General features: G+C 35.8%; 1 protein-coding gene across 1 annotated transcript in view; it reads right to left on the reverse strand.

The window, feature by feature from the left end:
- DEUP1 (deuterosome assembly protein 1) overlaps positions 1–25888 on the reverse strand; it is a 103263-nt gene that overhangs the window by 18961 nt on the left and 58414 nt on the right. The window contains exons 11-14 of the mRNA XM_007449661.1: positions 24493–24690; positions 22696–22782; positions 5240–5263; positions 2127–2278 (exon numbers count right to left, since the gene is read on the reverse strand). Of these exons, the coding sequence (XP_007449723.1) occupies positions 2127–2278; positions 5240–5263; positions 22696–22782; positions 24493–24690 (461 nt within the window). The remainder of the gene's footprint in view (positions 1–2126; positions 2279–5239; positions 5264–22695; positions 22783–24492; positions 24691–25888) is intronic.

The following is a 25888-nucleotide window of genomic DNA, read 5'->3' on the forward strand; positions in this document are numbered from 1 at the left end:
ATAGTCGCCCAAACTGCTTATTAGGATAGTCTCCTGCTGAGCATTTTACCTCTTATGCTGCTCTCTGTGTCCCCTACTGCCTTGTTTTCGTTAGGCATGTTTAACACATTCCCTACTGCCTGGCAAAGAGAAAAGGGAGCAATCCAAACAATAAAAACACTCTTTAAAAATAGTAAAAAGCAGAGTAGCTGTCTTTTTGTTTAAATAACAACACCTAGTACCTTCATCCAAGGCTTTCAAAGTTATTCCCAACAAGCAAGGATAGGAAACAGTGTTGTGCATCTAACGGGCACTCAACACAGACTAGTGACTAAGATACACTGGAAGGCCCTTTGTAACACAGGAGCCTGCTTTCTCCTACAATAAGAAACTATACGCATGGGGTGGTGAGTTGACCCATGGAGAAATGAATCCATAGAGTAGGGAAGCACTTTGTAAAGCGTTCATTCTATATTAGAAAATACATTCTTACCCTCAAGTCAAGATTAGGCCCCTTTGGACAGATTTTCAGTTATACTGGCCGGTCAACGTGGGCACGCTCACCAGAGAACCGGCCCCTGGTGGCGCAGTGCCTGCTTTCATCCTCCCCACACTGCTTTTGTGTGGCTGCTCCCACCCCATCACAGCACCCCACGCACAGTGCTTGTTTTGGGTAGCAGCCAGTCTTCCCTCATTCCCTTCCCTAACCACCTGAAGAGTTATTACTTTAGCACTTCTGAATGCTTTCTGTTTCTTACATCAGGTTAGAATATATCCCTCTAATACATACAGGGCTGGGGCGGTGAAAGTGGGAGAGAGCTGTACTACAACCGCAAGAATGCTGAGCAGACATTTTTAGTACGGCCCCTGGATCTATGGATTTATCTACCTGTAGAACTGGACCCCTTAGTTACAAAGATGAGCCTGGCATCACTCCTCCCCAACAGGACTATCTTTTGAGGAAATGTCAGATTCAGCCATTTGTCTATCCACCAAAATAATATACTTTTTAGGTACTGTGAGTTGTTGGAGCAGTATTAACATTATTCTAAATACTAACAATTTTGTTGGTAATAATATCAATGATAAAGGCTAACATTTAGGGGACTATATATTTTACATGTAACTATATTTTCTCCTATAATCCTCAGAAAACCCCTATAACTATTATCTGTATTTGTCATATGGGAAAACAAAGGTTAAGTGAATTTCCCAAAGTTGCAAATATTAATTATATTTTATGAAAACAATATGTAAAGTTTTCATGCTAAGTATTATGAGCTTCAAAGCAAAAGTTGTATTGAAGTTGGGTCTGGACTTATTAATTTGCCGTTTCTCAGCACCATGGAATGTTAATAAATCAAATAAGTTTGGGGAATGTTGCACATCATACCTGTTCCTGGAAACTCACAATGTAATTAGCAATATTAATGGCTTTGAGAAATCCTGTAGAAAAGAAACTTGTTTGTCTTGCTGAGCATTTTCCAAGTATGGGAAAATGGTGAAAGAACTCCCGAGACAGTTCTGACTCCATAAATACTTTACTAAAGTTGAAGAAATTAGACAGTTTTATGGCTGATGTATTTACTTAAATTTTGAACTAAGACATTTTAAAGAGTGTGGGGATAATGAGGGCAGCAGATATTGATTTTCCACACTCTTCACACAGAAAAGACCTCTCTTACACATTCATAGATTCTTTCCTATGAAATGACCACAGTTTTTCACCACTGCCAGAGTGTCAATATAAAGTGTATATATATTTGAAGTTAAGTCAGACATGCTATCTTCCTATATTTTGACGTAAAAAATAAGATTACTTATTTGTATATTTTGTATGCCCCATCAGGTTCTAAGAAGGGTCTGAAGTGACGAAAACTCATTTTAACACTCTACCCATTTCACTGTTATACTTTGAAAGCTATTGGCAACACAGAATTTCATATAAAAAACGGTATATCTAGACTATTGAATTATCACCATAAAATAAATGTTAAACAACTGAAGAGAAAGTATATAAAATTATAATTTGAATTGTTTAAAAATAAACGTCACTTAAATGTCTGTACATTTATGTCCCTATGTAATGGTGTCAGCATACCAATCTTCATTTTTTTCCCTTATTTTTTTGGCTCTGATAGGCATACCTTTCTGTTTCTTTATAGGTATTTTGGTTAGCCCATGCTGATTTTCCAATGGCATGAAGTTTTGCAAGATCATTTCGGAGCCTTTCATTCTCATATTCCAGTTTGTTAACAGATGTATGCCTTGCATGTTCCCTGTTAGTGAAGTCCATACTCTAGAGAATAAAATAAACTATCATTGAAAAAACTGTTACTTACAAGTGACGCATGTTTTCTGTGCGTTTGGACACACGTTGGAAAGACCCTTTAATTTGAGTCAAGTGATGTCGCTCTACTCCTGTGTGCCTCCTAAATGCCTCTTCTCACCCCCGCCTTCTCACAACACAGGTACTCAGAGACAGCTGCCACTGAACACATTGCAGTAAAAGGGGTGCACACACCACTGCCCACGCTCCAGCACAGAAAAGGCTCACTCCATGCATTACTGTTCTCTGCAGCTAGAAGAAATTGGCTAGATAAAGGAGTTTTTGTGTTTATAGGGTATGCCTTCTAGTGCTGATTAATAATGGAACCAGAATTAACATAGCTTTCAATTTTAAAAGATCTTTTTCTGATTAAAACAATACGTGTCATTATAGAAAATCACACATCAATTCCCCACTGTTGGGTGATGCAACAAATTATATACTAAATCCATGTAGACTGGGATATGATTCTGGACCATTCTATACCAAGATCATTAGATCCTGGTTGAGAGTGTGCCAATACCACACAGTTTTGAGCAATGTAGCTTCATGATAAAGTTTTACTCTCTAGTATGGGCAACCCAATTTTAATGTCTTCATAAAGGAATAAGCAGCATATTTAAATCACAAAATGAGAGGTTTAGAGCAAGAAGAAAGATTCCTGATGCTGTTTTAATTAAATGCTGTAAGAAGTTTCTTAGGGAGAGTCTAAACTTTTTTCTCACAAAATTTTATAAAACAGGATATACACTCACATGAAAACTCATGAAAATGCTTTAAATGACCCCATGTAGTCCTTTATAGTGTTATGATTCGAATACCCACGAATTATGTAGTTGCCGATTAAACAATAGCTCTCTGCTTTCAGAAGGATAATATTTTAGCACAAAAAGCATAACATGAGTAAAATATCTTTTGAAGCTACAAATGTCTATGTTTAAAAGCTCATAAGACTATAGTTGATTATGGCTTAGAACTTTCATTTATAAGTTTCTAAATGTAAGGCTTTGAGTGCCATTTCATATGGGCTGCCATGCCATAAAGTCATTCAAAAATTCTTGACTAATTGCACATTTAAAATTATTCATATACTATCATATTAGTATCAACACTGATAAGTATAGAAATATATATTAGGCATTTAAAATGTTTACCTATTTGTTTTATTTTTTGCTTCACAGGCAAAGTCTGTTAAAATTTTTGTTTACTGCCTAATGTATTATAGAAGTTTATGAATTTTAGAAAGATCTTACTTTTGAATGAAAAGAAAAGTGCTCCTGGAGATCAAGTGTCCTCAAAACAGTACAGCAAGGGTTATATACTTATAAGTCTATTGACCAAGATGCCCTTTGGGAAAGAAGGGCCATTCAAGGTATTTCTCTGCTTGTTAGGCCCTTGCCTTTAGTATATCTCAACTTTGCTCATTTGAGATACACTGGTGCATATAAAAGAGTAATCTATAATCTGCTTTAAAAGAGAAAGGATTGTTTATTCTAAAATTAGAGCAGATTTGTGATAAACATAAAGGAGGCAGATCTTATAAAACTTGTACTCATAAGGAGGATACTCATATATACAGATCTGTTTGAAAAAGATCTTGGAAAAGATTCAAAATTTTACTCCTAAAAAGACATCTACTAGTCAAAATATATAATTCTTGATGGTCTGCTGCTCTGCTACAATTTTATTCAAAATTATTTTATAAAATTAGGTTTCATCTGTGACTCTTTGGCTCAGTGTTGGTTTAAAGTAATTAAGAATGATAGTAATGATTTTTTTAAAAAACCCAGAATTTTCTAAATGTACCAAAATTAAATGTGTTGTGAGCATGACCTGTAAGAATTACACAGGTAATGTATTTACACGATTTGTATTTAAAAGCGTTTTCCAGTTTCTTGGACAACATTTTGGGGCTCTCTCGTTTTATTTTTTTCCTAAATACTTTTCTAGGGATTTCAGAAATATATCCTCCACTAGATGGTTATCAGGCATTGATTAAACTTTACCTCTGTACTGCTGATGGGTTCTTTTACAGGCCCATTATCTCAATTTCTTGTTTTTTTCCTCCCAAATTTTAGGGTTTCATAGTTTTAATCGACTTTTTTTTCTTGAAATGGAAAAACCTGCTGGTGCCTGTTTACTTGAACTCACTGGCTCGAGGCCAGTTGAGTTGCTGAACTGTCTGAATGATAGTACTTTGTATGTGCACTTTTTCTCTTAAATTCATGTGTATTCTACAATAGTAATTAGGCTAACAAAGTACTTCTACAGAAGGACTGGCTTTAATCATGTTAATTTAAGGTTACTATATTAATTTTTAGTATATAAATGGATGTTTTAGATGCTTATGAGGGTACTAATTTTTTATGCTGTTATTTTATTTAGCAAACTTTATGGATAGTGAAAGGCAAATTAGTCTTAAAAATTACCATAAATTCTGAGTTCTGATTAAATCTAACTTGATTACACCTTCATTAAATAAAAGAAAATTAAACAAATACAAATATAGGTCTAAATAAATATGGAATCACAAAAATCTGTCATGATAAAATTGATTCTTCATAATTTACCCAGGAGCAGAATAAAGATAAACCCCTCACTTTTCTCCATACAGTCAAGTTTTTGCACAAAAAACCTCTTGCTAGTACTGTTCCTATTCTAAGTGTCTCACTGAGACCGGAGGAAAACTTACATACCAGGTGGATAGTCCCAACAGTAAATTCTCCAGAGGAAAATGGGGGTGGTCACAGCCCCAGGTATGCAATAGGTAAAAAGTGAGTGCAGGGCTGCTGTTCCTACCTGGGTAGGTCCTACCACTGGGTGGGTGTCATTTTTCAACCTTTTTTTCCCCTAAGTGTCAATAATCAGGGAGTTTCACAACTAATTAAGCAGAAAAGTTCTCAAAGCTCTAGTTATTCAGAAATGACCTACCTTTATATCAGTAATTCCACTTGTCTAGGAAGGAAAAAATAATTGTTATTTTAATATTATACAAATACTACATATTTTAGAAGATCTAAAAATAATGATGTAAATATTATGTTTCCTATTGCACGAGGTAAAGTTTCAGCACAAATTATTTAATTGTATGTTTACTTATTAATTTTAGTTATTTCAGAGCAAATTAACTAATTATGGGATTTTAACATATAACAGATATGAGTTTTCTTTATTAAATCTTTAAACAGATAAGTGCTAAATAGGTGACAATAGATTATAAAGGCTTAAAGAGCCAAGAGTCATATTGAATTCTTTTTTATTATTCAATAGACACAAGATTTTTCTCTTTGGGCAGTGGCTTGACTATTTCAATTATCAAAGTCAATTCCAAATCTTCATATATAAAAAATGGAGAGAAATTATAAAGTCAACTTCCCATGAGGGGAATGTGTTCAAGATGGCATAGTAGGGAGACCCTGAACTCACCCTGTCCCTGGGGCACACCAAAATTACAACTACTTACAGAGCAGCTACCTATGAGAACAATCTGAAGACTAGCAGAGAAGATTTTCCATGATTAAAGTTATAAAGGAAGAACCACAACAAGACGGGTAGAAGGGGTGGAGACACGGTACAGTCAGGACCCACATTCCTGGGTCAGCAACTTTCAAACTGGAAGAATATCATAATTGCAGAAGTCCTCCCCAAGGAGCAAGGGATCTGAGCCCCACATCAGGCTCCCCAGACTGGGGGTCCTGTACCAGGAAAATGAGCTCCTAGGATGTCTGGCTTTGAACACCAGCAGGACTTATGTTAAGCCAGAGGGCTGTAGGGAACAGAGACTCTGCTCTTCAAGAAAACACACAAAATTTCTCATGCTCCAAGTCTCAGCACAGAGGCAGAGTTTGAAAGGATCTGGGATCAGATAAACTTGCTAATCTTGGAGAGCCTCCTGGAGGCAGGAGGCAACTAGGACTCCCCTGGGGATGATGATACAGGTGGCAGCCATTCTTGGGAGCTCGTTCCACCACATGGACACCAGCACTGGCAAGCGCCATTTTGGAGACCTCCCTCTAGCCTCTTAGTGCCAGGGGTTACCTGCCCACCAGCTGGATGGCACCAGTCCCAGGACTTCATGGGCTGCACATCCAGCTGTGCCAGGACATGGCCCCACCTATCAGAGGTCTGGAACCAGCCTTAGGCCCCACAGGCCCCATGGCCAGCTATGCTGGGGCCCAACCCCACCCACCTGTGGGCCAGCATCCACCACATGAGGCAAAGCCTGGCAGCCACCCTCGCAGGGGCCCAGCCCTGCCAACCAGTGTGCCCATAGTAGTTAGTCATGCCATAAGAGAAGGGTTCATGCAGCCCACATATGAGGCATCCCAAGAGCACACAACTCTGGTGAATAGAGGGGAGTGTTCTGCTGGGCCCCACAGGACATCTCCTACATAAGGCCACTTCTCCAAAATCAGGAATCGTAATCAACCTACCTGCTATGAAGAAATAAAAACAGAAAATTAGGCAAAATGAGGTGAGAGAGATATATATTCCATATGTAGAAGAGGTAGGTGAAGGAGGATAAGCAATCTACCCAATAAAGAGTTCAAGGCAATGATTTTAAAGATGCTCAATGAGCTCAGGAGAAGAATGGATGAACACAGTGATAAGTTTAACAAAGAGTTAGAAAATACAAAGAACCGAAAAGAGCTGAAGAATACAATAACTGAAAAAATACATTAGAAGGGATCAATAGGAGATTAGATGATAGAGAGGAATGGACCAGTGGACTGGAAGACAGTAGTGGAAATCACCCAACCTGAACAGAAAAAAGAAAAAATAATTTAAAAAAATGAGGACAGTTTAAGATACCTTTGGGACAACATCAAGGATACTAATATTCACATTATAGGGGTCGCAGAAGGAGAAGGGAGAGGGAAAGGAGCAGAGAACTTACTGGGGGAAATAATAGCTGTAAATCTCCCTAACCTGGGGAAGGAAACAGACATCTAGGTCCAGGAAGCATAGAGAGTCCCAAATAAGATGAACCCAAAGAGGCATTCACCAAGACACATTATAATTAAATGGAAAAAAAATTAAGGTAAAGAGAATCTTAAAAGCAGTAAGAGAAAGCAACTAGTTAGTTACAAGGGAACCCCGAAAGACTGTCAGCTGACTTTTCAGCAGAAACTTTGCAGTCCATCAGAGGATGGCATGATATATTTAAAGTGATGAAAGGGAAAAGCCTACAACCAAGAATACTCTACCCAGTAAGGCTATTATTAAGATTTGAAGGAGAGACAAAGCTTTTAGCAAAAGCTATAAGTGTTCAGCACCACTAAACCGGATTTACAGGAACTGTTACAGGGACTTCCTTAGGCAGAAAAGAAAAGGTCACTACTAGAAATATGAAAATTAGGAAAGGAAAAACTCTCATTGGTAAAGGCAAACCTACAGAAGGTAGTAAAGCTAGTAGAAGGTTAAAAGACAAAAGTATTAAAATCATCTATATGTAAAGATGTACAGCTTTACATATGTAAAGCTAGTAGAAGGTTAAAAGACAAAAGTATTAAAATCATCTATATCTATAATAAATAGTTAAGGAATACACAAAACAAAGAGATATAAAACATGACCTCAAAGACATTAAACGTGAGTGGGGAGTAAAAATGTAGAGTTGTCAAAATGCATCTGAACTTAAGAAATCATCATAAACACAGTCATCAAATCACAAGGAAAAAAGCAAAAGAAGAAGAACAAAAAAGAACTATGAAAACAATGAACAAGATGGCAGTAAGCACATACTTATTAATAATTACTTTAAATATAAGTGACGCAAACACTCCAATCAAAAGAAACAGAGTGGCTGAACAGATTAAAAAACAAGACCCATATATATGCTGCCTACAAGAGACACACTTAGATCTAAAGACTCACACAGACTGAAAGTGAGGGGATGGAAAAAGGTATTCTATGCAAATGGAAATGAAAAGAAAGTTGGGGTAGCAATACTATCAGACAAAATAGACTTTAAAACGAAGACTATAATGAGCCAAAGAAGGACATAGCATAATGACAAAGGGATCAATTCAAGAAAAAGATATAACAATTGTAAATATATATGCACCCAACATGGGAGCACCTAAATACATAAGCAAATATTAACAAACATAAAAGGAGAAAGTGAAAGTAATACAATAATAGTAGGGGACTATAACAGCCTACTTACATCAATGGACTCATCATCCAGATAGAAAATCAATAAGGAAATACTGCCCATAAATGACACACTAGAGCAGTTAGAATTAATAGATACATACAAAACATTTCATCCCACACCAGCAGAATACACATTTTTTTCAAGTGCACATGGAAAATTCTCTAGAATAGATCACATGCTAGGCCAGAAACAAGCCTCAATACATTTAAGAAAACTGAAATTATATCAAGCATCTTTTCGACTACAATACAATAAGACTAGAAATAACTAAACGGAAAATTGTAAAAACAAAACAAAACAAAACAAAACATGCTGTTAAAGAACAAATTGGTCACTGAAGAAATAAAGAGGAAATACAAATATCTGGAGACAAATGAAAATGGAAACACAATTCGAAATCTATGGGAATGAAGCAAAAGCAGTTCCAAGAGAGAAGTTTATAGTGATACCAGCCTACCTCAGGAAACAATAAAAATCTCAAACAATCTAATCTTGCATCTAAAGAAACTAGAAAAAGAATAAACAAAGCCCACACTTAGCAGAAGAAAAGAAATCATAAGATCAGAGCATAAATAGATGAATTAGAAGCTAAAAAAAATAGAAAACATTAATGACACTAAGAGCTGCTCCTTTTAAGAGATAAAAAATTGATAAACTTTTTAAAAGATAAAAAATTGATAAACTTTTTAAATGAGTCAGACTCAAAAAGAAAAAAAAGAAATACAGCCCAAATAAATAAAATCAGAAATGAAAATGGAGAAATTACAACTGACACCACAGAAACACCAAGGATTGTAAAAGATTATTATGAATAATTATACACCAATAAAATGGACAACCAAGAGGAAATGGATAAATTTTTAGAAATGTACAATCTTCCAAAACTGAATCAAGAAGTAGAAAATATGAACAGACATTACCAGTCATGAAATTGAAGCAGTAATCAAAACACTCCCGACAAATAAAAGTTAAGGATCAGACAACTTCACGGGTTAATTCTACCAAACATTTAAAGAAGAGTTAATGCTGATCCTTTTCAAACTATTCCAAAATATTGAGGGGGAAGGAATGCTTCTGAACTCATTCTGTGAGGCCAGCATAAGATTGATGCTGAAACCAAACAAAGACACCACACACACACACACACACACACACACACACACACACACACACCCCACAGGCCAATATCACTGCTGAACATAGATGCAAAAGTCCTCAAAAAAATACCAGCAAATCTAGCTCAACAACACTTTAAAAAGATCATACACCATGATCAAGTGGGATTTATCCCAGGGATGCATGGGTGGCTCAATATCTGCAAATCAATCAATTTGATACACCACAGTAACAAATTGAAGAATAAAAGTCATGTGATCATCACAATAGATACAGATAAAACTTTTGACAAAATTCAACATCCACTTATGATAAAAGCTCTCCAGAAAGTGGGCATAGAGAGAACATACCTCAACATAATAGAGGCCCTATATGACAAACCCACAGTTAACATCATACTCAACAGTGAAAAGCTGAAAGCAATTCCTCTAAGATCAGTACCAAGACAAGGATACCCACTCTTGCCACTTATTTAACATAGTACTGGAAGTCCTAGCCACAGTAATGAGACAAGAAAAACAAATAAAAGGATTTCAAATTGGAAAAGAAGAAGTAAAACTGTCACTGTTTATAGATGACACGAAACAATATATAGAAAGCCCTCAAGATGCCACCAAAAAACTATTAGATGTAATAAATGAATTCAATAAGTTTCAGGATACAAAATTAATATACAGAAATCCTTTGCATTCCTATACACTAATAATGAACTATCAGAAAGAGAAATTAAGAAAACATTCCCATTTATAATCACATTAAAAAAATAAAATACCTAGGAATAAATCGACCTAAGGAGGTGAAAGACCTATACCTGGAAAACTATAAGACACTGATGAAAGAAATTGAAGATGACTGAAACCAATGGAAATATATACTGTGCGCATAAGTTGGAAGAATTAATATTGTTAAAATGACCCTATTCCCCAAGGCAATCTACAGATTCAATGCAATCCCTTTCAAAAATATCAACCGTATTTTTCACAGCACTAGCAGAAATAATTCTAAAATTTGTTTAGAAATGCAAAAGACCTTGAATAACCAAAAGAAATCTTAAGAATGGAGAACAAAGCTGGATATATCATGCTCCCTGACTTTAGACTATACTACAAAGCTACTGTAATCAAAATAGTATGGCACTGGCACAAAAATAGTACATTGATCAATGGAACAGACTAGAGAGCCCAGAAATAAATCCACACTTATATGGTCATTAATCTACAACAAAGGAGGCAAGAATATACAATGGGAAAAAGACAGCCTCTTCAATAAATGGTGTTGGGAAAACTGGACAGCTACATGCAAAAGAATCAAACTGGACTACTCTCACACCATGCACAAAATAAACATAGACTGGATTAAAGATTTAAATGTAAGACCTGAAACCAAAGAACTCCTAGAAGGAAACATAGGCAGTATACTCGTTTACACTGGTCTTAGTAATATAGTTTTTGGATCTGTCTCTTCAGGCAAGGGAAACAAAAGCAAAAATAAACAAGTGTGCTTACATCAAACTAAAAAGCTTTTGCACAGGGGAGGAAACTACAAACAAAATGAAAAGGTAGCTTAACAAATGGGAGAAGATATTTGTAAATGATACATCTGATAAGGGGTTAATATCCAAAATATATAAAGGACTTATACAACTCAACATCAAAAAATAAAACTGATTAAAAAATGTGGATGTCAATAGACATACAGATGACTAAAAGACATGAAAAGATGCACAACATCACTAATCATCAAGGAAATGCAAATCAAACCCACAATGTGATCATCTGTTAACACCTGTTAGAAAGGCTATCATAAAAATGACAGAAAATAACAAGTGTTGGTGAGGATGTGGAGAAAAGCAATGTTCGTGCACTACTGGTGGGAATATAAATTGGTACAGCCACTGAGGAAAAAAATATGGAGATTCCTCAAAAAATTAAAACAGAACTGTCATATGATCCAGCAATTTCACATCTGGGTATTTACCTAAAGAAAACAAAAACACTAACTCAATAGCTAAGATACGGAAACAACCTAAATGTCCATCAATAGACAAATGGATAAAGAAGATGTGGTGTATATATACAATGGAATATTATTCAGCCATAATTTAAAAAAAATGAAATCTTGCTATTTGGGACAACAAGTGGATCTAGTGGATGGATCTAGAGGCTATTATGCTACGTGAAATAAGTCAGACTGAGAAGGACAAATACCATATAATCTCACTTATACGTGGAATCTAAAAAACAAAACAAAACAGACTCAAGGATAAACAGAACAAACTGATGGTTGCCAGAGGGGAGGGCGTAAGGGTGGATGGGTGAAATAAGTGAAGGAGATTAAGGGTACAAAACTCCAGGTATAAAATAAATAAGCAATGGGATGTACTAAACAGCATATGGAATATGGTCGATAATACTGAAATAACTTTATATGGGACAGATGGTTACTAGACTATTGTGATCATTTCATAATATATGCAAATGTTAAATCACTATGAGGCACACCTGAAACCAACATATTTTATGTCAAGTACATTTCAATTAAAATAACCTCCCTATATGAAAATCTTACATAAAATATATGTGATTAAATGTTATTTTAATAAGATCACATTGAAGCCTATACATCAATGGCATTCCATTTTATGACAGCCCATTAACAAATCTTTAGACATATATATTATATATGTGTATATATATATATATATATATATATATGTGCTAAGTGCTCCAGAGGTAATCAAATATCAAAAAGTGACTCTGCCTTTATGGAAAATATAATAAAATTGAGTAGGCTGAAGTAACATGTACGAAAAAATAGTAAATAATATAGATATGGTATAATTATGTGTTAAATTATGTTGCACCAAGTAGGAACTCAGATGTTTTCTGAATCAATGAATGTCAACAATTATTGGGATTGAGATCATCCAGAAAGTGAGATAAGACAAGGCTTCAGTGATCTTTTTAATGATATTAGAAATGATTTTCATGATAACTTATTCATGCTTCTTAGACTACAGGTGAATCCCATAAATCCACAAGTATTCATTGAGCCCTACACTATACCAAACCCTATATGAAGAAAAAGTATAAAACATAGTCCACTTCTTCCCTCAAGAAGACTATGACTGATGAGACAAAACATACCCATACTAAACAATTAAAAAAATAAAAGAAGACAATTCTAAACTTAGTGCTAAATTGTTATAACTAAGTGCTAAAGAAAGTCAAAGAAAGGAGAACTAAATGGGCCCTAGAGTAATGGGAGATGAATTCATGGAGGAAATAAAATTTAATCTAGTCCCTTAAGGGACTGGTAGATTTTTTTTTTTTTTTTTTTCAGTATGCGGGCCTCTCACTGTTGTGGCCTCTCCCGTTGTGGAGCACAGGCTCCGGACGCACAGGCTCAGCGGCCATGGCTCACGGGCCCAGCTGCTCCGCGGCACGTGGGATCCTCCCGGACCGGGGCACGACCCCATGTCCCCTGCATCGGCAGGCGGACTCCCCACCACTGCGCCACCAGGGAAGCCCGGGACTGGTAGGATTTAATAAAGAAAAGGGTATGTCTTTACTCTCGTAAAGTAAAGGAAAGGTGGAGGACATATAATAGGTTCATTAATTCATCATTCATTTATTCATTCACTCATCCAACAGAAGATTTTTTTCAGTGCCTCCTATATTCAGGCACTATAGTAAGTGCTGAGGTACAATGGTAAACTAGGACCATAACTAGCCCTCAGTGAGACTACTGGTAAGGGGATGGGTAGCTGACAAGAAACAGGTAATTTTAATATTGTGGTATGATAGGTGCTAAGTAAAGGATGCTATGATGGCTTCGAGTAGGGACTCTTAACAGAGGAAAATCAGGGAAGATTTCGTATAACATGTAAAATTTATGTGGAGAGACTTGAAACATTAATAGGGCATGGCCATGTGAAGTAGAGAAAGGGGATTTTTAGGTAGAAGGAAAAGCATGTGCAAAGGCCTGGAAATAAGAAAGCACATGAGAAATGAGCATCACACACACAGATGAGAATAAGCTACTCTAGCTATAGTGGAGGCTTTGTGTAAAAGTCGCTACAGGGGAACAAAGTGGGTGAGCCAGATTAAGGAAGCCATGGAATGTGAAGACTTCTGACTTCCTATGGGAAATTGAGCACAAGTTCTACAAGGAAAGCTTATGTAAAGAAAGCATATCTGGTCTGAGACGTGCCCAACTTGGAAGCCATTCTATGATCCAGAAGAGATAACTTGACGTTATCTCTATCCTTTAAGAGAAAGCACACAGCCAGAGAAGCAGAGGGCCAAGGCCAAATTTGAAGGATGAGTAGAGGAAGAAGGGTGAGGAGCCAGTGAAGAAAACAGAAGAAACAGAACCACGGGATATGATAACAGTTAATATCATGCATTTGGAGTTATCAAGCTATGTGATCTTGGGCAAATTACTTACAAGCTATGTGATCTTGGGCAAATTACTTACAAGCTATGTCATCTTGGGCAAATTACTTAAAAACTTAAAGATTTCATTTCTTTTTCTGTGAAATGGGGATAATAATACCTACCCCCCACCCACGGTATAAGGATGTAGACACTAATGTACGTAAAGTATTCGGCAGAGTGCAAGGCATGTAGTAAACACCCAATGAACAGCAGCTCTTTGTTGTTATACAGTTCTACCAGTCCCCGTGACTTTTTATTTCTAGTCTCTGTACATTATATTACCTTTTCACGACTCATTCCCACCACTCTGTCTGGCTAATTATTCCTCAGATGCCATTTCTGACTCCCAATACTGGCTTAGGTAAGCCCTATACAGCCCCTCTGCAATTTCCTAGCACTCTTGAGCATAACTATCTAGTTAATTGTCTGTATCCACTAATGTTTGTCTCCTTCCACTAATATTAAGCTCCATGAATTCAAGGATCTAGTCTGACTTACAATCCTAACATACTGCCTGACACATAGCAGACATTCAATAAGTATTTATAGAATGAATGAAAACATTCTGTGGTGATTGTGGCATGCGATAAATACAGAACAGAATAGAGAACCCAGAAATAAACCCATACATGTACAGTCAACTAATCTTTGGCAAGGGCACCAAGAACACACAATGGGGAAAGGATGGTCTTTTCAATAAGTGTTGTTGGGAAAACTAGACGTTCACAAGCAAACAAATGAAACTAGACCTCTATCGTAGACTACTCACAAAAACTAACTCAAAATAGATTAAAGATTTAAATGTAAGACCTGAAGCTGTAAAACTCCTAGAAGAAAACACAAGGGAAACAGCTATTTAACATGGGCCCTGGAAATGATAATTTGGATATAACACCAAAAGCACAGGCAACAAAAGCAAAAATAGACAAGTGGGACTACACCAAACTAAAAAGCTTCTTGCACAGCAAAGGAAACAATCGACAGAGTGAAGAGGCAATCTATGGAATGGGAGAAAATATTTGCCAACCATATATCTGAAAAGGGGTTAATTTCCACAATATATAACAAACTCATTCAACTTAACAGCAAAGATATGAACAATAAAAATTGGGCAAAGGGCCTGAACAGACTTTTTTCTAAAGAAGACATACAAATGGCAACAGACACATGAAAAAGTTATTAACATCACTAATCATCAAGGAAATGCAAATCGAAACCGCAATGAGATATCACCTCACACCTGTTAGGATGGCTAGTATCAAAATGGCAAAAGATAACAAGTGTTGGTGAGAATGTGGAGCAAAGAGAACTCTTGTACACTGCTGATGGGAATATAAAGTGGAGAAGCCACTCTGGAAAACTGTATGGAGGATCCTGAAAAAATTAAAAATAGAACTACCATATGACCCAGCAATCCCACATCTGGGTATATATCTAAAGGAAATGAAATCAGTATTTTGAAGAGATATCTGCACTCCCATGTTCATTGCAGCATTGTTCACAATAGCTAAAATATGGAAACAACCTAAGTGTCTATCAATGGATGAATGGATACAGAAAATTCCACATAATGGAATATTATTCAGCCATAAAAAGAAGGAAATCCTGCCATTTGTGAAAACATGGGTGAACCTGGAGGACATTATGCTAAGTGACATAATCCAGACAGAGAAGAACAAATGCTGTATGACTGCACTTATATGTAGAATTTCTTTAAAAAGTCAAACTGATAGAAGCAGAGAGTAGAATGGTGGTTGCCAGGGGCTATCTGGTGGGGGGTTGCGGGGGTGGAATGAGCAGATGTTGAATCAAAGAATACAAACTTTCATTTATAAGGTGAAAAACTTCAGGAGATCTAATGTACAGCATAATGACTATAGTTAATAATACTGTATTGCACACTGAGAATTAGCAAAGAGAGTAGATCTTAAGTGTTCTTACCACATACACTCACAAATGGTAACTATGTGAGTGACGGATGTGTTAAATAATTTGTGATAATCATTTCACAATGTATATATACATCAAATCATCACACTGTATACTTTAAATATATACAATTTTACTTGTCAATTATACCTTAATAAAGCTAGGGGGGAAAAAAAGAAAGCTTTAAGAAACCAATGTGAAACTGACTAACTTCATTAAAACTTGAGTGCTAACTTCTCTGTGGGATATGTATTTTCTAATATTCTTGTTTTGAGGAGTGAGGGAGACTTGGAAGTTGGCATCTTGCTGCATCTCCCCTGTACCACGTTTATTTGTAACCTTTTGCTCCTGAGCCAAGTGAGTGAGGCTCCTGTCAGGTAAAGCTGGTGAAGACTCCTTCCTTCCCTCAGAGCAAGCAGGGCCACGTAACCTAGGAGGTGCTTGGCTGGGTTATATTAGCCCTCTTGGGTGTGCCTGATCATCCAGTTCTCAGAGACCAAGCCCACTCTATGACTGGCAGAGTGCATTTGAAGAGAAACATATAGGAAAACATTTCACAGCAAAATTGATGGGATGCAGCAAAAGCTATATCCAGAGGAACACACAGAGCTTTAAAAACCCTTACAGTTAAAGAAAAAGATATAAAATTAAGAAATTCAGTATTTATCTTAAGATATTAGACAAAGTACAACAAAACAAATCAGGAAGAGGACATTAATAAAAGACAGTAATAATGAAACTAGGAAGAATAAATAATAACAAATCCAAAGTCAATACTTTTAATACTAATAAAATAAGCAATGATTCTGTGTGCCAGACTTAAAAAAGAGAGAGAGCTAAACTATACAAACTTAGAATTAAGAAAGGAAACAAATACAGAATACAGAAGAGATGCAAAGAACTTTAGGATATTACTCCCTTTGGTAACAAGGAAACATGCTGGAATGGGTAAAGGTTTCCTAGAAAAATAAAAATGACCACAAACAACCTAAGAAGAAGTGAAATTTGAATATACCAGGTCCCCTGAAAGAGAACAGAAAGGTAATTGAAAATCTACTTCGCTGAACTTCAGTTACATATATATTCATTCTTTTTTATATCCTTTTCCATTATGGTTTATCTTCACTGGTTCAACATCCAGACAGTTTCATAGCTAAGCTCCTTCTAACCTTTAAAGAACTGTAATTCCAATATTATTTAAACCATGCTAGACTGCTCATAAATATGGAAAGCCCCCAATTTATGTTATAGAGCCAGCATAACTGTACAAGCAAAAAAAAAGAGAACTATATACAAATCTCATCTATACACACAAATCTTAATTTCTAAATAAAATATTACCACATAGAATACAGAAATATATCAAAACTGTTAAGAGTATGCCTGTGATATGTTGAAGTCCTAACCATTATTAATGCCTTAGAATGGGACTTTACTTGTAAACAGGATCTTTACTGAGGTAATCAAATAAAAAATGAGGTCATTAGGGTGGACCCTAATCCAATATGACAGGTATTCTATAAAAAAGGGAAATGTGGACACCGGGAGAGACATGCATAGAGGGAAGATGATATGAAGAAACAGAAAGAAGATGGCCATGTGAAGACAAAGCACTGGAGTGATACATCTACAATCCAAGGATTGCCAAAGATTATTGGCAAATCACTAGAGGCTATAAACAGGCAAGGATGAATCCTCCCACACAGGTTTCAGAGGGAGCATGGCCCTGTTGACACCTTGATTTTAGACTTCTAGCTTCCAGAACTATATAACAGTTTCTATTGTTTTAAGCCACCCAGTTTGTGGTACTTTGCTATGACAGCACTAGAAAATGAATACAATGACCAAGAAGGTTTATTCCAGGAATTCAAAGGTGGATCAATATCAGCAAATCTGTCAATCATAGTCTATTACACATCAACAAATTAATGGACAAAAACTACATGATGTCACATATGCTGAAAAGGCATTTGATAAAACCAGCAGCAAATCTTAAAAACCCTAATTAGGAATAGAAAGACAAAATAAAGACCATAAGTCAAGAACAAATATTATCCTAAACAGTAAAACTCTAAAACAATTTCATCTAAAATCATAAATTAGGCAAATTTGTCAACAATCACTATTATTATCTAATATTCTCTTGGAAGTGCTAGCAAGTTCAATAAGACAAAAATTACTGATATGAACAGGAGAAAAGAAGAGATACAATGATTTTTGTTGAGACAACTGCATATCTCAAAAAACTTAAGAACCTCTAGTAACATGCCTACTAAAATTAAAAGATAATTTGGCTTTTTTTTTCTATATTAGCAGTAAGTTTTTAGATATGGAAAAAATTCCACTTACAATAGTGATAAGAATTATAAAATGCTTGAGAATAAATTTAAAAAGAAAGGCACAGAATTTATACAAAGATGATTGTAAGGTCTTATTGAAGAGCATAAAATAAGAGATGAAGAAATGGAAAGCCATGCCATATTCTTGGATGGCAAATTTTACTATTATAAAAATGCCAATTCTTTCAAAGATAATAGATAAACTTAATTCAATTCCAAATAGAATCAAACAGGAAATTATCAGGAGAAACTGGATTAATTGAGCTTAATATTTATATAAAAATTTAAATTGGATTCCTGTTTTATATCACACGCAAAAGTGTAATTCAAATGGATTAAAGACTTAGATGAAGAATATAAAAATCTTTGAATAAACTATATGTATTGTCTAGAAGTTGGAAGAACCATGTTACACAAGGAAGGAAATTCAGATGCTATAAACAAAAGGATGTACATGTTTGACAAATAAAAGTTTAAAAATTTTTGTATGATAAAAAGATATCATAAATAAAATTAGAAACAACAAATTTAGAAAAATGCTGTTATAAATTTACAAGAAAAAGACTGTCCAAAGAAAATGAGTTTGAGCTTTGCTTGAGAAGAAGGAGCAAAGAATATAACTAATTTATAGTACATTGTCAATAAATATGCAAAAATATGCTCATTGTAGTCAGGGAAATGCAAATTATACTACTATTGAGAAATCACTTTACACCCATCAGACCAACAAAAATGTAAAAGAGCAATAACACCTATTATTGCCACTAAGGATGCAAGAAAAGGGTACTCTCATACAGAGATGGCAGAAATATGATTCGACAACAAATATTTCAAAATTAAAACATATTCTTTGAATCGGCAATTCCATTCTCAGAAAGCTATTCCAAGATGTATGTACAAGGATGTTTTTGACAGTATTGTGTATCTGTGTAAAAATCTAGAAACAGAGTTATTAATTACGAATGAATTACAGTTGACCCTTGAACAACAGGGGTTTGAACTGTATGGGCCCACTATACATGGATTTTTTTCACTAAATACATACCACAGTACTACAAGACCCGCAGTTGGTTGAATCCTCAGATATGGAGGAGGGCTGACTGTAAAGTTATGTACAGACTTTTGACTGCATGGAGTCAGCACCCCTGACCCCTGCATTATTCAAGGGTCAACCATAATTCTGAAAAAATAGCTGAATAACTTTTGATACATTCACATCATGGGATATTATTAAGCTACTCTACACAATCAAATAAGACCTAAACTTGTTGACATAGGATCTGCAAAGGATACAAGACACAGAGAAGTGTGTAAAATCTAATCCATTTAAAAAAAAAATTAAAACCCCTAAATAGGTATATGACTACACACACACACAAACATATATGAAAAAACACAAAATGATACATACTGAATAGTTAACGTGTTATCTGGTGGATGGGTTATGAGGTGGCTAGAGAAATGGAGGAAAGGGGAAGGGGAGAAGCAAGAGAAAAAGAGAGACTGCACTAAAATCACTAGTGTGTAAGTTACACTTCAATTCATTAAAATTTGTATACACCTTACATGAGTATATATACATTTATTTTTTCTAAGAAATTAAGAAAAATAAAAAGGTGTTTCTCTACTGACTTGTAGAGATGTCCGTGATACATAGTCAAAAGGCAGTTTAGAATAATGTATGTATTACACATGTATTTCTGTAAAACAACACTCAGCTCATCCCTCTTAAGTGTGTACACAAGCAAGGAAAAAGTTATAGAATGCTACACACTAGCTGGTTAGCACTGAATATCTCTGGAGTCCAAACTGGGATTGGGGATAGGAGCAGAGATAATTAGCTTCTTTTTTTACACATCTTCACGTGTTTTATTTCTTGAAAAAATGAAAACCAATAAATGAACAAAGCCAAATGCCTACAGGAGCCAGAGTGAAGCAGGCTTAGTGGGGGCTGTGATGAAGCAGAATACACAACTAAAAACATCCAGATTGAAATGTAAAAAAATAACATAAAAACCATTTTTTTGAGAGAGAAAAAGACAGAGATGAGGGCAGGATCCTAAGTAACGTTTTCTTGTGTTCAGTTTAGAAAAAAAAGTCCTTGTGTTACACAGATTTTCTGTAACAGACAGGGAAATCACACATACTTTACTTTTTATCCATCTATACTCCAATCACAGGATCCATAACAAGGCCCAAAGAAGAATGCAAAATGCTTCTATTCTTTGATGCTAGAATACAGACTATTAGGAGAACAAGGACATACTATCACAGAAATATAGTATCATCATAGGCAGAACACTCTTTGACATAAATTGTAGCAATATTTTTTTGGATCTGTCTCCTAAAGCAAAGGAAATAAAAGCAAAAAAACCCAAATGAGACCCAATTAAACTTAAAAGCTTTTGCCTAACAAAGGAAACCATCAACAAAATGAGAAGACAACCTACTGAATGGAAGAAAATATTTGCAAATGATATGACCAATAACGGTTAATATCAAAAACAGCTCATACACTCAACATCAAAAAAACAAACAACCCAATTAAAAAATAGGCAGAAGAACTGAATAGACATTTTTCCAACGAAAATGGAAATATCCAGAGATACTCACTTTTTCAGATGGCCAACAGGCACATGAAAAAATGCTCAACATTCTTAATCATCAGAGAAATGCAAATTAAAACCACAATGAGATATCACCTCACACCTGTCGGAATGGCTCGCATCAAAAAGAACACAAATAACAAATGTTGGTGAGAATGTGGAGAAAAGGGAACTGTCATACACTGTTGATGGGAATGTAAATTGGTGCAGTCACTGTGGAAAACAGTATGGAGGTTTTTCAGAAAACTAAAAATAGAAATACCATATGACCCAGCAATTTCATTCACGGGTATGTATCTGAGAAAAACAAAAAACACTGATTCAAAAAGATATATGCACCCTAATGTTCACAGCATCATTATTTACAATTGCCAAGATACAGAAGCAACCTAAGTGTCCACCAACAGATGAATGGATAAAGATGATGTGGTATACACACACACACACACACACACACACACACACACACACACACACACACACACACCCACTGGTATACTACTCAGCCATAAAAAAGAATGAAATTTTGCCATGTGCAGCAACATGGATGGACTTGGAGGGTATTATGCTAAGTGAAATAAGTCAGAGAAAGACAAATACTGTATGATATCACTTATATGTATAATCTAAAAAATACAACAAACTGGTGAACGTAACAAAAAAGAAAGAGATTCACAGATATAGAGATAGGGGTAGGGGATTAAGGGGTACAAACTATTATGTATAAAATAAACTATGAGGATATATAGTACAACACAGGGAATATAGCCAATATTTTATAATAACTATAAATAGTATATAACCTTTAAAATTGTGAGTCACTATGTAGTATACCTGTAACTTACATAATATTGTAAATCAACTATACTTCAATTAAAAAAGCAAAAATAAAATACTGACAAAAAAAGAATCCTGGCTTAAGAAAGGACCATGGAAAATGCCCGATCCAACTTCCTCACATTACAGCTGAGGAATGTGAGGCTAGGTTAAGCAACTGCCATACTCGATTCCCTCCATTCCCTGCATGGCAGAAAATTATTTTATCTCAGAATTTTCACTCAGAGCAAATAAATGGTAGACAAGTAACAATGGTATTTCATTAGTTCAATAAATAAAAGTTCTCCTATTTTACATGTAAAAAACCAACCCTCAACTGTTACATTAAACGTTTGAAATGAAAGGCACAGAACCTGTTTAAGTTGCCTTGTGTAAACCTGTAAAGACACTGGTTGAAACCACATGGTCAGTCCTCAATCATTCACTGATCCATCCTTCTTTTTATTCAACCAGCATTCACTGAACACTGTCTATACTCCTGACGCTGGGAGGTACTGGTGATACACACATTAGTGAGGCACAGTCTTTGTTCACCATCCAGTGAGGAAGTGATAAGCTATGAAACAAGTTGGACCAAAATACAAACCAAGTGTAGGTGGAACGATTTACTCTGACTGGAGTTTCAGGAGCAGCTTTATCAAGGGAAAAGTTGACACATGAGTCAGGCCATGTAGGATGTAGGATTCCAGAGGCAACAGCAAGAGCAAAAGCAAGGAAGTAGTGTGTTTGAGGAAATGATCAGAATTGAGCCCAATGCAAGAAAAGAACAAGGGAGAAAACTAGAAATTCACATGTTCTAGCCTGAGGATAAAAGTAAATTCAATCTAAGTGCAAGATAATTTGCCACCCCATCTCTTGCATGCCTGACATGTGGGAAGCATTCAGTAAAGAATGTCTGGGTAAATCCTGACCAACTAAGTAATCTCTCTGTTCAAGTTATTGAATGATTTCAGCACATTACCATGTACCGTCCAGGGTCTAAATCTCCCATCATGCCTTTCAGGTGGGTGTTTTCAGTTCTGACAACTTTACATCTCATATCTGAGACCTGAAAGGAGATTAGTAGTTAAAAGTGAATGTAAAATTCATAATAAAAGTTCACAATTCTATGAAAATTAATTTTATTTTATTAATGTAAATATTTTCAAAGTGTAGTGAAGGGAAACACTTCTTAGGCAGCATCATCATAAATCAGGTATTCTCATTCAGTTCTTGGACCTTTAGCAGGCCCCATTTTACCCTCCTTTTTGGATTGGTGCTAAATTAAAAATAGATACTTACAATAATGATGCATTATACTTTTCTATTCCAAAATTCCATTTCTCACTTCTATTTTTTTATGGTATGCAAATTACCATCAGAAAAATCACAGTTTTAAAAACATGCTTAAATAATAGTGTCCGTTAAATTTGTTCATGACCTGATTAATTTTTACAATATGCAAATATGATTTCATGTTTAATTTTGTTCTTCTTGATACCTCTGCCAAATTTCCTTCTTTTTTGTGACAACTTCATTTTGTCTCCTCATTTATTTTTCCCCCTAATTTCTTCTACTTAAGAGCACTTAGACATAGCATTTGCCCTTTTATTTATCTAGGGCTCATTTCCATATAAAACACTTCCCTTAAAAAGGTTTACTTTTGTAAATCACAAAATATATTCTCCTTGACAAAAATCTAAAAATATAGAAGAATATAAAGGTGAAAATAAAAATCATTCATGATCCAACTACCCAGATCACTGTTAACACCTGTAAAAATATCATTTCCTTTACAGGTGCAACCAATGCTCTTGTCCTATCTATGCTGTTTTCCTGTATATTATACAAATTAATCACAGTTTAAAGCTTATAATTGGGCAAAGGCAGAATCTTTTCTTGTTTTTACAATACACAGGATTGAAATAGCCCTGTTATTTATGAAGTAACCCTCATATGCCTAGAAAATTATTGAACGGTGCTCTCAGAAACCCTATTTGGTGGTGAGATGAGTTGGGAGATTGGGATTGACATATATACACTGATATGTATAAAATAGCTAACTAATAAGAACTTGCTGTATAAAAATAAATAAATAAAATAAAATTTAAAAATCCCTCTAAATTTGGGGTAAAAACACTGAGAAACCCTATACTTTCAGTAGCAGGCCACCAATTTGATGATGAGTATGGGACTGAGGGAATTTCAAAATGAATAGGAGGGGAGGGAGGGAGGGAAGACTTAGAAGTCACTTGCAGTATTTTAACAGTAGAATGTTATAATGGCTGTTTTTCCCCATGAACCACGCTATGCACTGAGTGAATGTTCAATAAATATGAACTAATCGTCGTGTTTCATATCCATTTTTTAAAACTCTAAAATAAAGGTATGAAATGGGAGTGGGGAGGGTCCAAGAAAAGCTGGAGTAGAAGCTTTTTTTAAGATACGAATGTTAATAGAAGAGAACTATGGAAAACAAATTCAGGAAGAAATCTTTGACCAGAGCATGCTGTGGGAGGTGATCAGAATACGGGTCACTAGAAAATGTTAGCATGAGATTTAAAGAAATTTTCTTGGGCTGTCACTTGTTTCCCTGGTTCTTGTTTGATGACACTTTGCATTATCTCACCAAGGTTTTATGTGACTCCCCAAAGCATTTCTGTGCTGTTAGTCTCAGAAGCAATACAAGAAATACAACCCTTTTATTAATCAATAAGGAAGGCGACTATTAGCACTAAGCAAGAGTGACCTGGACGGGTGCTTCCTGCCGCTTGCATACCTGTTGTTTCGCCAACATTTTCTCTTTTATTTCTAACTCCATTTTTAACTGTCTTTCCAGAAAGGCAGCTTTCTTCATGATAGTTGCTATAGTGATTTCCTTCTGATGAAGCTCCTCTGTTAGGTCAGAGATTTCATTCCTCATTCTTTCCTGCTCAGAGCTATGGTACTGTTCCTCCTGATAGAGTTGGCTTCTTATCTGCAGCAGATATTTTCCAGAAAATAGTAACAAATCCTTTATACAGCAGCTGAAAGGTTTTATTGGCCATGTTCGGTCTTCCCATCCTATCTTAATACTTTGCCAGACCTCACTTTACCCTCCTTTTCTGATTAATACTAAATGAAAAAGATACTTACAATAATGATTCATTTACTTTTTCCTTCCAATTTCAATTTTTTTTTTCACTTCTATTTTCTATTGTATGTAAGTCATCACCAACTACCGATACCACTTTAATGACGACTTTGACAGGAAGGTGGGGAAAGTATTATCAAGCACTTTTCCCCCAGCTTCATTGAGGTATAATTGCTATACAAAAACTGCACATAGTTCATGGATAAAATTTGGTGAGTTTGGACATACACTTGTGTTACTATCACCATAATCAAGAAAATAAACATTACAATTACCCCTAAAAGTTTGTGTCCCTTTGTTGTTTTAATTTTGTGTATGTGTGGTAAGAATACTTAACTCAAGCTCTACCTTCTTAACAAATTTTTAAGTGCACAATAGCTTATTGTTTACTGTTGCACTGTGTTGTGCAGCAGACTGTGGAACTCACTCATCTCGTGTAACTTACTTCATACCCATTAAACCACCACTCCGGACTTGGTGCCATGGAAGAGCACTGGACCCACAAGCCAGAGGCTGATGAACCATTTTTTAGGGAGAAAAAAATTGGCTTAGAGAGGTTAAGTGACCTGCTCAAATTCATAAAACTATTAACTGGCAGAGCTAGGTCTAGAACTTAGGACTGTTGGATCTAAATTCAGTGCTTTTTTGGACTAAATCATGCTGTACTATTTGCGACTGAACACTATGTTTTTTAGAGTCTTGTTACAATAAATTTCAAACTTAAGGTGTCCATCAAAAAGCATCACCTACACTTCTTAAGCCGGTGGAATCTCATATTCTTTTTTTTTTTTTTTTTTGGCGGTACGAGGGCCTCTCACTGTTGTGGCCTCTGCTGTTGCGGAGCACAGGCTCCGGACGCACAGGCTCAGCGGCCATGGCTCACGGGCCCAGCCGCTCCGCGGCATGTGGGATCTTCCCAGACCGGGCCCAACCCGTGGTCCCCTGCATCGGCAGGTGGACTCTCAACCACTGCGCCACCAGGGAAGCCCTCATATTCTTAACTTTAGCTAAACCTTCCACAGTAGAAACCTCTGGATCACCT

Source organism: Lipotes vexillifer, unplaced genomic scaffold (assembly GCF_000442215.2).
Source record: "Lipotes vexillifer unplaced genomic scaffold, Lipotes_vexillifer_v1.1 scaffold536, whole genome shotgun sequence".
In the NCBI taxonomy this organism is placed as follows: domain Eukaryota; kingdom Metazoa; phylum Chordata; class Mammalia; order Artiodactyla; family Lipotidae; genus Lipotes; species Lipotes vexillifer.